The sequence below is a fragment of the Saccopteryx leptura genome, chromosome 4 (genome assembly GCF_036850995.1).
Source record: "Saccopteryx leptura isolate mSacLep1 chromosome 4, mSacLep1_pri_phased_curated, whole genome shotgun sequence".
NCBI classification, from domain to species: Eukaryota; Metazoa; Chordata; class Mammalia; order Chiroptera; family Emballonuridae; genus Saccopteryx; species Saccopteryx leptura.
In genome coordinates, this window is record NC_089506.1 from 119734282 (window position 1) to 119749322 (window position 15041).

Consider the following 15041-nt stretch of genomic DNA (forward strand, 5'->3'; position numbering starts at 1 on the left):
TTCCCGTGGATTTCCTAAACCATCCTCATATATACTTAATCAATGTACTAGCTTTCTTAACTGTATTTTTAACTCTCCTGTTTCTGTCCATCTAGCTGTTATTGCTCCTGATGTTAAGTCTATGGTGGGATATGCTGTTCTCCATGCTTCTCTAATCCAATTCCATAGTGATGTGATGTTATTCTATCTTTATTCCTATCAATTAATAACCCTAGCTGGTATTTAATTTTTAGATTTTCAATTGCATCTATTACTGCTTTTAATTCATCTGTAGATAGGAGTATCTACAGATGTGTGTATTCCCATTCATAAATTTTGATTAACCAATCTACATCTGTATTATTTCCTTGAGTTAGTGTCTTTCTGAGTTCTGCTAATTCTGTCCTGTTATATGGGCCAAATTCAATAGTTTCTTCATTATTAGGATCTTCCTGTTCTATAGATTTTTTTTCTCACCACTACTGGATCTGCTTTTACTTTTTGCAATACTTCCCTGCTAGTTCCTTGCCTTTGTGTCTGCATCAGTTTGTTCAATGGTTTGGAGGAGAATTCCGTAATTTCTTCTCCTTCTGCCTTTTCTGTGATGGGGTTTACATTTTTTGGGTTTTTAAGTTGCATGAGATATTTTCTGCAACCAGGACCTTTAAACCTTTTCCCTAGGGAGTCCTTGGTAGTCCTCCAAGGACTTTACGAAGTAAAATTTCTACTCTGTATCTCCCAAGTAGGTAAAATATTTTGGGTTAGTATGTGGATATTTAAAACTAGTTTCTACATTCTACTTCCTCTAACACTCTCTTAGGCCTTTAGTTACCTTTAGCTTTAAGCAATATAATATTTTCATGAATTTGCTCCAGAGCTTATTTTGTAGATCCTCTTTTCACAGACTATTCTCTTTTATTCCATTTGGAGGTGTTAGTGTGGTTTTCTCATGCTCCTTGGTACCTGGCAGGTCAGCATAATACCCCAACTAGGCCTGACCCTAAGATGGAAAAGAAAATAATTTTCCAGCTTTCTGTGGACTACCTTATCCCATATGGAGTCACAGTCCTTTTCACTGTCACCTTCCAGCCTTATTTTATTTTATTCTTTTTTGTGATAAAGACAGAGACAGGAACACAGAGAGGGGCAGATAGGGACAGACAGGAAAGGACAGAGATGAGAAGCATCAGTTCTTCGTTGCAGCACCTTAGTTGTTCATTGATTGCTTTCTAATATGTGCTTTCACTGGGGGACTACAGCAGAGTGAGTGACCCCTTGCTCAAGCCAGCAACCTCGGGCTTCAAGCCAGCGACCATGGGGTCATGTCTATGATCCCACGCTCAAGCCAGTGAGCCCATGCTCAAGCCGGCGACCTTGGGGTTTTGAACTTGGGTCTTCTGCATCCCAGTCTGACACACTATCCACTGCACCACTGCCTGGTCAGGCCTTCTAGCTTTTGATGCTAGACTTGCTTAATTTATATGTCCTTATGGGACTTCCGACTCTGACAATTATCCCAGGTTTTGCCAGCTATGTGTCCCCAGTACTGGCTATCCTTGTGCATTGGGACATACTATGCAGTTTGTAACATAGTTCAGTTTGTGTCCTCAAGACTACTCTTGACATTATTCAGAGAGTTCTTTTTGGGCTAGCTCAGTTTTGCTTCTGGAAGAAAAACATGCACCAACAACAAGTTGCAACAGCAGTTCAAAGCACAGGCAATGTTTATTCACTCACAGTTACATGTGGAGATGCTGCCTAGGTACTCGCTTAAGAAGGGGCTCTATTGGTGATGCTCCTCTCGGCGGAGTCTGGTTCAGGATCTGGTCCAACGTGGAGACATGCCCACTCTGCATGGGAGTCAAGACAGCTGACTGCGGTTCAGGGGCCCCGTGCTTATGAACCTTTACATGCAGCACTTCTCGCCATATGGTTATCACAAATCAGAGAAACATCTGGCTATTGCCAACGTTCACTCTTTTTATTTTTTTCTGACAGAGACAGAGTGAGAGTCAGAGACAAGGACAGATAGACAGGAAGGGAGAGAGATGAGAAGCATCCATTCTTTGTTGCGGCATCTTAGTTGTTCATTGATTGCTTTCTCATATATACCTTGATGGGGGGCGGGGACTCCTTCTGAGCCAGTGACCCCTTGCTCAAGCCAGTGACCTTTGGACTCAAGCCAGTGACCATAGGGTCATGTCTATGATCCATGCTCAAGGCAGTGACCCCACGCTCAAGCTGGTGAGCCCACGCTGAAGCCAGCGATCTTGGAGTTTCAAACCTGGGTCCTCTGCATCCCAGTCTGACGCTCCATCCACTGTGCCACTGCCTAGCCAGGCTAGGTTCACTCTTATCACTTCTTTGCACTCCTTGCTTGGCTGTTTGCTGGCACGTAAATTTCTTTAGTTTCACCTGGTATTCATTTCAACTGTTTACAAGTTTTCCTATTAATATTTCCACAACTTATTTTCCTATGTTTATTATAACAACTACCCACACCAAACTGCTTTTAGTTAGAACTTTTTTTTTTTTAATTTTAGACCATCTTGTGTGGGTGGTTACTTTAGGTCTCTGAGTCTGCAAGGCAACAGTGTAGGGCATTTGTGAGCTTGTCAGGTTCAGCACGACTCCTTTTTCATCCACAAAAGAAATGTAAATGGGCCAAGTTGAAAAGTTTCTTCTTACTCAGATTTTGCAGTTTTTCTTTTTTTTTTTTTTTACAGAGACCGAGAGAGAGTCAGAGAGACAGAGTCAGAGATGAGTAACATCAATCATTAGTTTTTCGTTGCGACGCTTAGTTGTTCATTGATTGCTTTCTCATATGTGCCTTGACCGTGGGCCTTCAGCAGACTGAGTAACCACTTGCTCGAGCCAGCGACCTTGGGTCCAAGCTGGTGAGCTTTGTGCTCAAGCCAGATGAGCCCGCGCTCAAGCTGGCGACCTTGGGGTCTCGAACCTGGGTCCTCCTCATCCCAGTCCGACGCTCTGTCCACTGCACCACTGCCTGGTCAGGCGCAGTTTTTCTTGAATAGACATTTTAAAGATTTTTTTAAACTTTTTGGTTAGTTTCCAGAGTTGTGAAAATTTTTAGCAGCATTTTTATTGCTTTTATGGAGGATGTTAGAGATGGAATTAAGCAAGACTTGTGGAGACAAAATACCTCGGCAAGGCAACTTTAATAACTTCTGCAGAAGGGCGTGCTGCTGCTATTGAAAGCCAGCCAGCAAGCATGCGGGCAGAGAGCCAATTCTGTTTTTAGCCCTAACGCAGACCCTAGGCTGCTGGGTCTTGCTCCGTTGGCTGGAGTGTTGACAGCACAATCTTAGTTTTTCTGGATTGGCTAGTTTAAATGGCGGCACCAACGTGGAAGGGAGAGATGGGGATATCATTAACTAGGTAAGGGGGTTGAGGAATGGTCGGAAACAACTGGACGACCGGACGAAGGGGGTTGGGGGATTTGTAGACAAGTGAGTTATTTCTCATTCTACTCTCTGGTCAGAGGGACCCCAATGAAGGGGGTTGGGAATTAGTTGAAGAAAAGAACATGAGTTAAACATTTCCTTCAGAGGAGTAGATTTATAGAGACTCTCACTCTATCGTTTCAGTTTTATTCTCACTTTCCTGTAACTTTCTTTAGCTGTTTGTGCACCTTTGGGAAGTTTCCTTATTCTTCTTTGCATTGTGATTATATGAATACTTGTCTTCCACTAGCACATGTTAAGTTGAAAACGTCCTCTCTGACAACAAATCATTAACTGCTTGCTGTCTGCCTTTCTCTGGACAAATGCTTAATTGCCTGGAACAATGTTTTACATGTATTAATCCTTAAGCCCATCAGTTAAGACTTAAAACTGAAGCATTAAGCACTAAGTCTATTGACTACAACTAAAGCTAAAAATGTAAACTCAAGAGTTCCCTTATCAAAGTCATTTTATGGGCTGGGCAAACATCCCAGTATTTCTTAGACAAATTGGGACTTTTGATTCTGGTATGGTCACATGAGGCAAAATGTTTCTGCAATGCAAGGTGATCCTACTTCTTTTCTGTCCAGTGTTGTCTCTGTGGCAGGCAGCCTTCTGTAAATAATTACTGGGAGACAGCATTAGTTCAACCTTGCTGTTTGTCTTTGTTTAGGGATGATTATCTTAGAATATGGATGAATTAGTCCATTCAACTAGTATATAATATTTACTTGTTATGTACCAGGTATTGTGCTGGTGCTATAGATAAGAGAAGTAGAGTCTTTGTCTCCCTGGAGCTTACAGTTTAGGGGAGAGACAGGCAAAAATAAAACAGCAAAAAACCCCCATAACATTAAGTACAAATTGTGGTAAGTATTATGAAGGAAATAAAGTGGTGCTGATATAGCAGATATGAACATTTAGTATACTTACACTGACGACCCTTCCTTGCCATGCCTTTGTAGTTTGGCAGATATATTGGTCCTTGTATAAGATGGTCCTCAGTGTGTGTTCATTTTCTTGGTCTTCCTAGGTGTTTTCCTAGAAGATAGGCATCTACTATTTTAGTTGTACATGCTCTGCATGTACTTGTATGACATGTAGAACCCACTGCTTAAATCTTGCCTCCTCTTAGCAGCAGCATCTCATTGCTGCAGTGGTCTTTCTCTTCTTGTTCTCCTAGACACAGCTGGGGAAGACCTGGGTCACATATGAGTATTGGGAAACTGTTTATATTTTAGAGGGATTAGTAAAGAAAATACATAAAATCACAGAGAAATGAGTGGCCATTGGAGTCTCTTGAGAGTATTGGCTTGGCATAGAGATAGGAAAGAATACACTGTTGACTGCTGGTTTTATCTAGCTGTGTCCCTGAGTGGAAGCCAAAAGTGGTGGGTGGCAAATCAGAGGACAGAAAACTTGAATTTTAAATTTTAAGAGGATCTCTCAAAAATCAGTATCAAACTTGTCTTCCATTTCTAGCACCTGACATCTAGTGGAACCTTAGTGAAAATGGGGCAGAGGCTAGGAAAAACCACTGTGGTGAGTGTTCGTGTGTATCTAGGTCACTAGGGCACAAGGTGACCTCACTAACTGAGCTGTTACTTTTGTCTTTGGCCAGTATATGTCCAGCATGACGCTGTTCAACTCTACCTCACAGTCTGGAACCTAATTAGGGACCAAATCACTGACGTGGACTTGGTAAGATTCTAGAACTAGAGAATGTAGAAGTTTAAAATGCTGTTCATTTAATTTATTCAGCAGTTGTTAATATACTATATAGAGAGGATTAAAAGAGAAAATTTTTATTTTTATACAAAATGCTTGTCATAATTCCATAATATTATTAATGTTGTTATTCTGCACCTTTCTGAGTGGAGCAAAGAACATTAGTAGGTGCCATTTCTGGGCTTCGGTCTGGTGGCTCCAACTTCCTGAAATTGTCCTGAGCTGGTCTATGGATGGCCCTGTGCCCTTCTTACCTCTCCTTTCCTGTTTTGTATTGTAGGTGGAGAGGCTGAAAGCCCTGTATACAATTCAGATGGAGGAATCCTTGATTTGCCTTGAATGTACCGTGGAGAGTAATAGGAATAGTAGCATGCTGACCCTCCCACTTTCTCTTTTCGATATGGACTCAAAGCCCCTAAGAACACTGGTGAGGGATTTCTTTGGTGACTTTTCTGTGCCCACACAACCCAGGCTGCAAATGACCCTTGCTTCTTTAGTTCCTTTGGCTTTTAAAGAAATGATTTCTGTTTCCTTTGCATGGTTCTGGCTAAGTTCTCCTTGGCTGAATAAATAAGTAAAAATTTCCTCCTACTTCCACTTTCAAATGCCCCCTCCTGTTTCGTTTTGTTTTGTTTTTTTTCTCTAATCAGTAAGTACTGTTTAAGATCCTGCCCTGTACACAACTCTGGGCCAGACATTAAGGGGGATGTGGAGATGACCAGAAAAGCTTAAACCCCCTTCTGCAGGACAGGGGCTGTACTCTGGATGGGAAACACCAATCCTGCTTTTCTGCTTGCTCTCCTGGGACAGGAGGATGCCCTTCACTGCTTCTTCCAGCCCAGGGAGCTATCGGGCAAGAGCAAGTGTTTCTGTGGAATCTGTGGGAAGAAGACCTGTCGAAAGCAGGTACTCACTCATCGCAGCCAGTTTCTTCCCCAGCCTGGGGATGCGTCTAGAGAGCTTCCTGAGAGACTTCACGGAGCCCCCCATGGTAGTTGAGGGAGGGATTCCTAATTTGACCCAGGGATCCTGGGGCTCCTCAGATCACATCCCTGAGAGAAGGACAGAGTCTTTTAAGGGTGAGAGGAGGTCTGGGAACAGGAGCAGAGTTTTCTCCTCAAGGCTAGACTAGGTCCCTAGAGGACCCAGGTTGCTCAGGCCTTCTGTAGGAGAGCTCAAGAGACAGCCAGTGCCCCCTCCCCTTACACAGTTTGCTGTGGTATTTCTCTGAATCCACTGTTTCAACTGCCTTAGCACTTCATCTCCAGTGCTTTTGCTTTTGTAGGTCTTGAAGCTGACACATTTGCCTCAGACCTTGACAGTCCATCTCATGCGGTTCTCCATCAGGAATTCACGGGCAGAAAAAATCTGCCACTCACTATATTTCCCCCCGACTCTGGATTTAAATCCGGTTCTTCTAACTGGGAAAGACCTCTGTGATACTGAGTATCAGGTAACGTGTTCCTCCCGTCTACCCTCATCTCCTCAGACAGTGTCCTTTTGATTTTGCTCCCTCTCCCTAAGCTGCTTGAAGTCACCCACTTATCAGAAATGGCATTTTTGGATGTCTCATCTGTGTCATTATCTCATCTCAGAAATGATGCCCTCTGCTGGCCATGCTCGGTATACACTAAAGGAGGAAAACTCGCCAGCCGGTGGATGTCATTCACAGAAACATATTTTTTTTAAATCGGTATTTTGAGCCTGACGAGGCAGTGGCACAGTGGATAGAGCGTTGGACTGGGATGAGGAGGACCCAGGTTCGAGACCCCAAAGTCGCCAGCTTGAGCGTGGGCTCATTTGGTTTGAGCAAGGCTCACCAGCTTGGACTCATGGTCACTGGCTCGAGCAAGGGGTTACTCGGTCTGCTGTAGCCCCACGGTCAAGGCACATATGAGAAAGCAATCAATGAACAACTAAGATGTCACAACGAAAAACTAATGATTGATGCTTCTCATCTCTCTCCGTTCCTGTCTGTCCTTATCTATCCCTCTCTCTGACTCTCTCTCTGTCTCTGTAAAAAATAAATAAATAAATAAATAAATAAATCAGTATTTGATGGAAACCTGTGTGTTCTTGAACAACAACAATGAAATGTTATCACCATGCCACCACCACTACCATTTCCTCTTTGTAGCTGCTTTTGTTCTAAGATCAAAAAGACTGTATTTTTAAATATTGGGTCTGTACTTATATGCTTCATAGCACAGAGGGAAGGAACCCATAATGCAGAACCTTCTTTTTAACTAACGTGTAATATGTACATGTAGATAAGTAAACATAACACCTTGGATTCTAAATATAACACCAACCAAGCTTTCTTCTTTAAACAGCTTATGCCTACTTTGAAGATAATAAGGGCCCTGGCTGTTTGGCTCAGTGGTAGAGTATCAGCCAGGCATATGAATGTCCCAGGTTTTATTTCTAGTCAGAGCACACAGGAGAAGCACCATCTGCTTCTCCAACCCTTTCTCTCCCCCTTCTTTCTCTCTCTTCCCTTCCTGCAGCCATGGCTCAATTGATTCGAGTGTATCATCCCCAGGTGCTGAGGATGGCTCCATGGAGCCTCTGCCTCAGGTGCTAAAAATAGCTAGGTTTCTAGCATGGCCCCATATGGACAGAACCTTAGCCCCAGATGGGGCTTGCTGGGTAGATCCCATTCTGGGTGCATGCGGGAGTCTGTCCCTCTATCTCTCCTCTCACATGGAAAAGAAGAAAAAATAAATAAAGAAAAGATGAAGATAATAAGGAAGTAGCCAGTACATTGGGCCAAATTTAATCAAAGTAAAGTTGAATTCAGTTTTCCTGAGCTAATAACTTATTGGGAGATTCTGAGAAATAAAAAGAGACATAAAAAAACCTTTTCTCCACACATTTGAAATTCTACATTTAGTACAGTCTACATTTAGATATATATGTGTGTAACTATTTTTTATAGGAGTATTATTTTTCTAATTTTATTTATTAATTTTAGAGAGAGGAGAGAGAAATAGAAAAGGGTAGAGGAGTGGGAAGCATCAACTCATAGTAGCTTCTTGTATGTGTCTTGACCAGGCAAGTCCAGGGTTTCGAACCAATGACCTTAGGTTGATGCTTTATCCACTGCATCACCACAGGTCAGGCTACACATAACTATTTTTGAACTGTTTTGTTCTATTGGTCTGTTTACTATTCATGCTCTAGTATTTTAAATATTGAGGTCTGATAATATGTTAGAATACCGCCTATTATAATATAGGCTTTAAAACCAATTTAGGGCATATACCCTTCATAAGATTCTCCTTTTCTTTCCTAGTTTTCTTTATTTCTACTTCTACATACCTGATAAGGTATATTAGATTTCTTTCTACTTAAAAGTGACTTTGGGCCCTGGCCAGTTGGCTGAGTGGTAGAGCATCGGCCTGGCGTGCAGGAGTCCCGGGTTCGATTCCCGGCCAGGGCACACAGGAGAAGCGCCCATCTGCTTCTCCACCCCTCCCCCTCTCCTCTCTGTCTCTCTCTTCCCCTCCCACAGCCAAGGCTCCATTTGAGCAAAGATGGCCTGGGCACTGAGGATGGCTCTATGGTCTCTGCCTCAGGCACTAGAGTGGCTCTGGTTACAACAGAGCAATGCCCCAGATGGGCAAAGCATCGCCCCCTGGTGGGCATGCCGGGTGGATCCTGGTCGGGCGCATGCGGGAGTCTGTCTGACCCCCTCCCCATTTCCAACTTCATAAAAATACAAAAAAAAAAAAAGTGACTTTGTTCCTGTCTCACTATCACTAAAAAAAAAAAAAAAAAAAAAAAATTTATGGAAAATTTTGAATATATACTGAATATATACTGAAGTAGTGAGGAATTATGCAATGAATCCCCACATCTATCCAGCAAGTTAAACAGCTACCATAACTCCCATCCAGTCTTGCTTCATCTAACCCCATCTCTTCTTTCCTTGATCGTCCTGGATTATTCTGATGAAATCTGAAACGCCATCCCATTTCATTAGTATTTCATCATGCCCCTCTAAAGAATAAGCACTCTTTTTATAAATATAACAAGTTCTATATCGTAATTCCTTAATGCCAGCTAGTGTCCAGTCAATATTCAGATTCCCTAACTGTCCCATCATTTGTTTGGTTTGAATCTAGGTCTGCATTTGCATTTGCTTAAATTGGTTTCTTCTTTCCCTCCTTTTCTTTCTTCACGTAGGTTATATTTCTTTATGTTTTCTCTCTCTTTCTTTTTCCTTGAAATTCATTTGTTTGAAGGGTTTTTTATAGATATCCAAAATTGGCTGGTTGGTATTATCTAACATGTTCTTCTATCCCTTTTATTTCTTGTAGCCTAGTCAGTTAGATCTAGAGATTGCTTTATATTTTTAAAATCCAACATAAAGTCTCCAAATGAAAACAGAGAAGAACCTGAGCCCTCCCTTTTGGATGAGTTAACTTCACTTGCTCACCTGTCCTGCTGACCTCACCCCATCTTGCTTCACTGACCCTGTTTCTAAATCTCGTTATTTGGCTGTGTGGGAAAATGGACCACTCCTGACTAACAGGGAGATCCTGTTTATAGCCAGTCTCACTCTGTCTCTCCTGCCATGGTTACCTTTGCACAGGGAGTTATTTCTTATCTTGAATTTCTAATATTTGAGCGAATAGAATGACTTACTGCCAAACCTAATACTTCTTGGTCTTACCCTTTACTTGATCTTTTTGTGTCTGTCTATCCTGTTGATTCTTCTCCAAAACTGATATACTCTAGGTTTCTCTTTGGCTGGATCCTTTCCCATCCATACTATCACTGGTATTTAGCTTCAATTCCATTCCATCCTTCTCCTCATTTTTCATATGTCATCTTATTTATTTTCATAGTTTCAATGACTACCTCAAACTGCGGACTTGTAAATATATATCTCCTGACCAGGTCTCTCTTGACCTCCAAATCAGTGTACTTGTCTCCTAGTGAATGTTGTCACACAGTCCCTGGATTTATTCTTTCATTCCCAGACAGCTCTGTACCATATTTAACTTTCTGGTACCAACATCTTAATCTTTACAGAAATCTGGGGATGGCCTTTATAATGCCTTCAGCTTACTCCCCACCTCTGCATCCAATCAGTGACAGTGTACCTTTAATTTTACACAAATCTGTTTCCCCATCTCTATCTTCACTCTCCTTTAGGATAGTGAAGGGGTTAAGGGCTTGAGCTTCAAAGCTAAACTTTGAGGCCTGAGTTCAAATCCTGCCTTTTCTATTTATAAGTTCTGAACTTTGGGTAAATTACTTTACCTCCCTGAGCTCAGATTATGCCTCTATAAAGTAGGATTTGTACTAGAAGCACCCAGCTTAAAGGAAACAATGCATGTAAAGACTTGGCTAAATTCATAATGAATGCTAAACGTTAGCTAGTAATTATTATGTTAGTAACTATTATCATTTTAGTGATCACTTCTGACAGTAGTTATATATTCAGATTATCACCATTTCTTCTTGCAACATGGTGGCCCCTTATGTGTCTTGTTGACTTGTGTCTCACATGAACTCTCAACCCATTTTTTTCAAACAACTTTATTTCAGTGTATTTCTCAAACAGAAATCTGATGACATTCATCTGTTCAAAATTTTGATGGTGCCCAATCACTCATGGGATAAAGTTCTAATTCCTGACCTGGCTTTCAAAGCCTGATCTCTCAGGACTTCCCCGTACCCTCCCTGATTTCCATTGCCTCAACGTGCTCTGCAGTGCTGTGCTGTAGAACCTTTTGAGGTTTCTAGGTCCACATTCAAGTGTACCCCCTTTTCATAGCTTTGTTAGCAACCTTGTTCATTCTGCAGGATCCGTTCATACATGTCTTCTCTGGGGAGCTCTTTCCCCACCTTCTTCCTTAGCCTTCCATTAGCTGGTTGTTTCTTTTCCCTTTGGGAGCAAAAGTTGGGTTTTCTCTAATTAACCTGTAAATGCATTTGATATAAAACATGGCTGTAAATTTTTTGAAGTCAAGGACTGTTTCCTAGTCCTCGTGCAGGAATACACTCAGGAAGGCCTGAGCGGGCAGCTCACTCGCAAGAAAGACTGCCCCGATTAGTTACAAAATTTAGGTATTTATGGGCTTTACTTCCTGAACTTCCCATTCCTGTTTTTTCTTTCTTTCCAGCTTCTTGTTATCATTTCTTTGCCTTCATTGTAGTGCTGTGTGGTTGATACCACATCAGGGAACTCGAGACCACCAGTCTGGGTGTGGTGAGGTCTGTTCTAGCTTAAAGATTTTCCTAGATCCTGCAGACCAGAAATGCATGGAGGCAATTCACCCCTCCCCCCTCCTTCGCCTGTCCGGGCTCATGCTTAACTAGCTACCTAACCTAACAAAATGTTTCCTTGTTCTGAAGCAGGGTCAGAAAAGGAGGGCTGATGCCGAATCACTTTGTGCCTTGTGCTCTTGCAGCTTGGAGGACAGTATGAACTTTTTGCTGTGATAGCGCACGTGGGGCTGGCTGACTTTGGTCATTACTGCGCCTACATCCGGAATTCTGTGGATGGAAAGTGGTTCTGCTTCAATGACTCCAGTGTGTGTTGGGTGAGAACCATCATCTAGAATTGCCTCTTGCTCTGGATTAACCAGCTCTCATACAGTCTAAGCCCAGGGCTCAATGGGTCCTCAAGGTCAGGCAAGCTACACTGTGGTCCTGCTCTCTTTGTGGGGGGACTTTTTATGAACTTGAAAGCTGTTTTCTGCATGAGGTGCCTATCTGGTTTCTCTCTCTATCAGAGTCCACTTAGCTCAGCATCCAGGTTTTTGGTGTTCTAAGCTCAGTGCCCTGCAGCTTAAAGCTCTGTGAGACACTTACGGAAAGCAAGAAGAGTTAGAAATATGATGTTAAAACTGTGACCTGAACATAACCAAATTTAACCAGAGGAACAGTGTTACTAAAAGAGACTTCATGTGCATTGGCATTTATCACTAGATGCCGTTGGTCTTGGGAGTTTCTAGGGGTAGGTTTGTCTGGAGGAGTGAGGGAGGGCAGATTGTAGCACCCTGTGTTCTCTGGGTACTTCACAGATGTCAGCTGGATGCTTTACTTTATATGTGTATTTACTTCCAGGTATCTTGGGAAGATATCCGGTGTACCTATGGAAATCATAACTACCGCTGGTAAGAGTGACAAAAACCCAGTCAGCTCACAGAGAGTTCTTGTTGCTTTCTGAGACTCCCATGGATTCAGCCTCCACTTGTATTTGCATAACTGCCCATCTTCCAATCCTTATCCCACTGCAAAACGATTTTCTCACAGCTTAGACGCCAATGATAACTAGAGTAGAAGTAGCTCCCCAAACAGCATATTATCCATTTTCTCTCCATGGTTTTGCACATGCTATTCCTGGCCAGTGTTTCCCTCTCTCAACTTACCATCAAGGCCAAGTCCCATCCCTGCTTCAGGGCCTCTGCTCACGGCTTCTTCCTACTCTGTAAAGCTTGTGCTGATTCCCAAGGCAGATCGAGGAGGGCTTCTCCTGGGCTTTCACTGTGTTTGGAGCACACCTCTTACAGAAAAGGTCACACTGTTTTGTAATTGTTTGCTTACCTGACTTTCACATTAGACCGTGAGCTCTCTAGGAGTAAGGATCACTTTTTTCCCCTTTCTTGGTCTGGTGCAGTGGCCTATGCTTAGTAAATACCAATGACTGTATTTTTAAAAACAGTAACTGCAGAGGGAACGCTAGAAAGAAAAAGTGGATGAAATTAAATCAGAGACTTTGCAAGTTTTCCCAGCTGGGTGAGGGGTGACTTTGTACACCAAAGGTGCTATTTGAATGATGTTAGTTACAGAAGTAGGCCAGACCATTTGAAAAATAATGAATTAGGTGAAATTTGTGTTTGAAATCCTCCCCCAATGTTTCTTTTCTCTCTCTCATCAGTACCTCCCATGGATGCTCACTCGCTGTTCCTTTCTGTTTGTTAGTGACCCTCCTGTTATTTAGGTGAGACTTTGGCAAACTCTCTCTATAGAGGGCCAAAGAAGAAATATTTTAGGCTTTGTGGGCCGCACATTCTCTGTTGCAACTTTTTAAAACTACTTTTATAGCCAAAATCAGTGACCAGCCACCGACAATAACATGAATGAGTGATCATGGCTGTGTCCCAATTTAATTTATTTGTGAAAACAGGGTCGGATTTGACTCGTGGGTTCCTAGTTTGTCAGCCCCTGATTTGGATATTAACTAACCACAGTTTGGTGGCGATTTTCCCAGACCACACATTTTGTTCTTCTCTGGGATGGTGGATAGATTAACACTTTATCCAACAGCCTAGGAAATTTGCCGATGTTTATCCTGTTGTGAATTACTAATGTATCAATTAACTATGAATGTTTTATTCTGCTATGATGTTGCATTTTTTTTTTCCTTTCTAGGCGGGAAACTGCCTATCTTCTGGTTTACATGAAGACTGAGTCCTAATGGATGTACCCTAAATCTTCAGAGACTGACAAAGTATCATTTCCCTTTTCAATTTCTGAATCTGCTCTTTTAAGAGATTTTGCAATGAAGAGGAGCACTGTTTTCAAATTGTATAAGTAAACTTTATTTATAATTAGGGGTGATTATAGAAATATTTAACAGTGACACTGTACCCATCTTGACCAGCCAGAATGGATACTTCCACCAGTGGACCTTGGACATGTCCTGAGTGTTTCCTGCTATGCAAGACAGTAATCCTTTAGTTTGGAGATGTGGGAGTTAGGTGCTTTCAGGGAGTACAGCCCTGGCCAGCAATGATAGAGGGAAACGTTCAGGTGGCAAGGGGCAATAGTAGGAAAGTATTTCAATATTTTACAACTAGTGTGGCTACTGGTATGTATTGGCTGAACAGGATTTGTATATAGTTTTTAAAAAATTTTAAACCTATGCTGATTTCATAAACCTCAAATGTTATATCATTGTACTGGCACAGCCTGACCTGTGGTGGCGCAGTGAATAAAGCATCGACCTGGAAAGCTGAGGTCGCTGGTTTGAAACCTGCACTTGTCTGGTCAAGGCACATATGGGAGTTGATGCTTCCTGCTCCCCCCTTTCTTTCTCTCTCTCTCTCTCTTTCTCTCTCTCTCTCTCTCTCTCTCTCTCTCTCTCTCTCCTCTCTAAAATGAATAAATTTTTAAAATGTTATATAATTGTTAGTTTATATGATATGTACTCCCCAAAAGATTGCATGCTAGGCACAATAATGAATAAAATTCTTTTTTCTCTCAAAAGGTGTTTGCTGTTTAATGAATAGTGATTAAAATACAGAAGATACTGAAGGTTTGTGTTATAGGAATTCAAAGGGAAAGGGAATTCCTTTCTTTTCAGAGCCAGGGGAAGACTTAAGGCTGAAGAAGGGCGAGAGCGAAGGGCAGTCCATTTCTAGAGAGAAGCACACTCATTTGCTTTAAACCAAAAAAGCAAGTGGACAGTGATAATGATGGCAGGTAGGTGGGGCTCTGAATGTAGAGGGTCTTGTACTAAATTAAGAAGTTTGGATCTAATTTAATGGCTTATTAGAAACTGTTGAAGGGTTTCAAAAAGGAAAGGAATATGTAGTGGTATTTTGGTAAAATGAATCTGCTAGAGGCTAGGTTAGAGACAGGTGTGGTAGGTGAATGGAAAGGTATTTATAGTCACTAGAGTCATTTTGGAGGAAGAATGGATGTGGATAGTAAGAGAAGAAGGTCCATGGAGACTCCTAACCAACCTCGGAAGTGAATAGGGTGGATGATTGTCCCGGTAGAGCCTGAGTTCTACATCAATCAGGTGTCCCTGATTTGACTTCCCCGTGCAGTGGGACACTCCTACTTATCAGCAGGGCTGGCAGCCTCTTCGAGACTACTCTTGAGGCGGCTATGAGGATGCTACTA

The 15041-nt window shown here is 42.1% G+C and overlaps 1 protein-coding gene across 1 annotated transcript in view; it reads left to right on the forward strand.

The window, feature by feature from the left end:
• The window catches only part of USP18 (ubiquitin specific peptidase 18), a 74174-nt gene extending 59946 nt beyond the window's left edge, over nt 1-14228 (forward strand). Inside the window, exons 5-11 of the mRNA XM_066383746.1 lie at nt 5065-5144; nt 5452-5598; nt 5982-6077; nt 6457-6624; nt 11597-11728; nt 12255-12304; nt 13563-14228. Coding sequence (XP_066239843.1) covers nt 5065-5144; nt 5452-5598; nt 5982-6077; nt 6457-6624; nt 11597-11728; nt 12255-12304; nt 13563-13608 — 719 coding nt within the window. The 3' untranslated portion in view covers nt 13609-14228. The remainder of the gene's footprint in view (nt 1-5064; nt 5145-5451; nt 5599-5981; nt 6078-6456; nt 6625-11596; nt 11729-12254; nt 12305-13562) is intronic.
• The last annotated feature ends 813 nt before the right edge of the window (nt 14229-15041 follow it).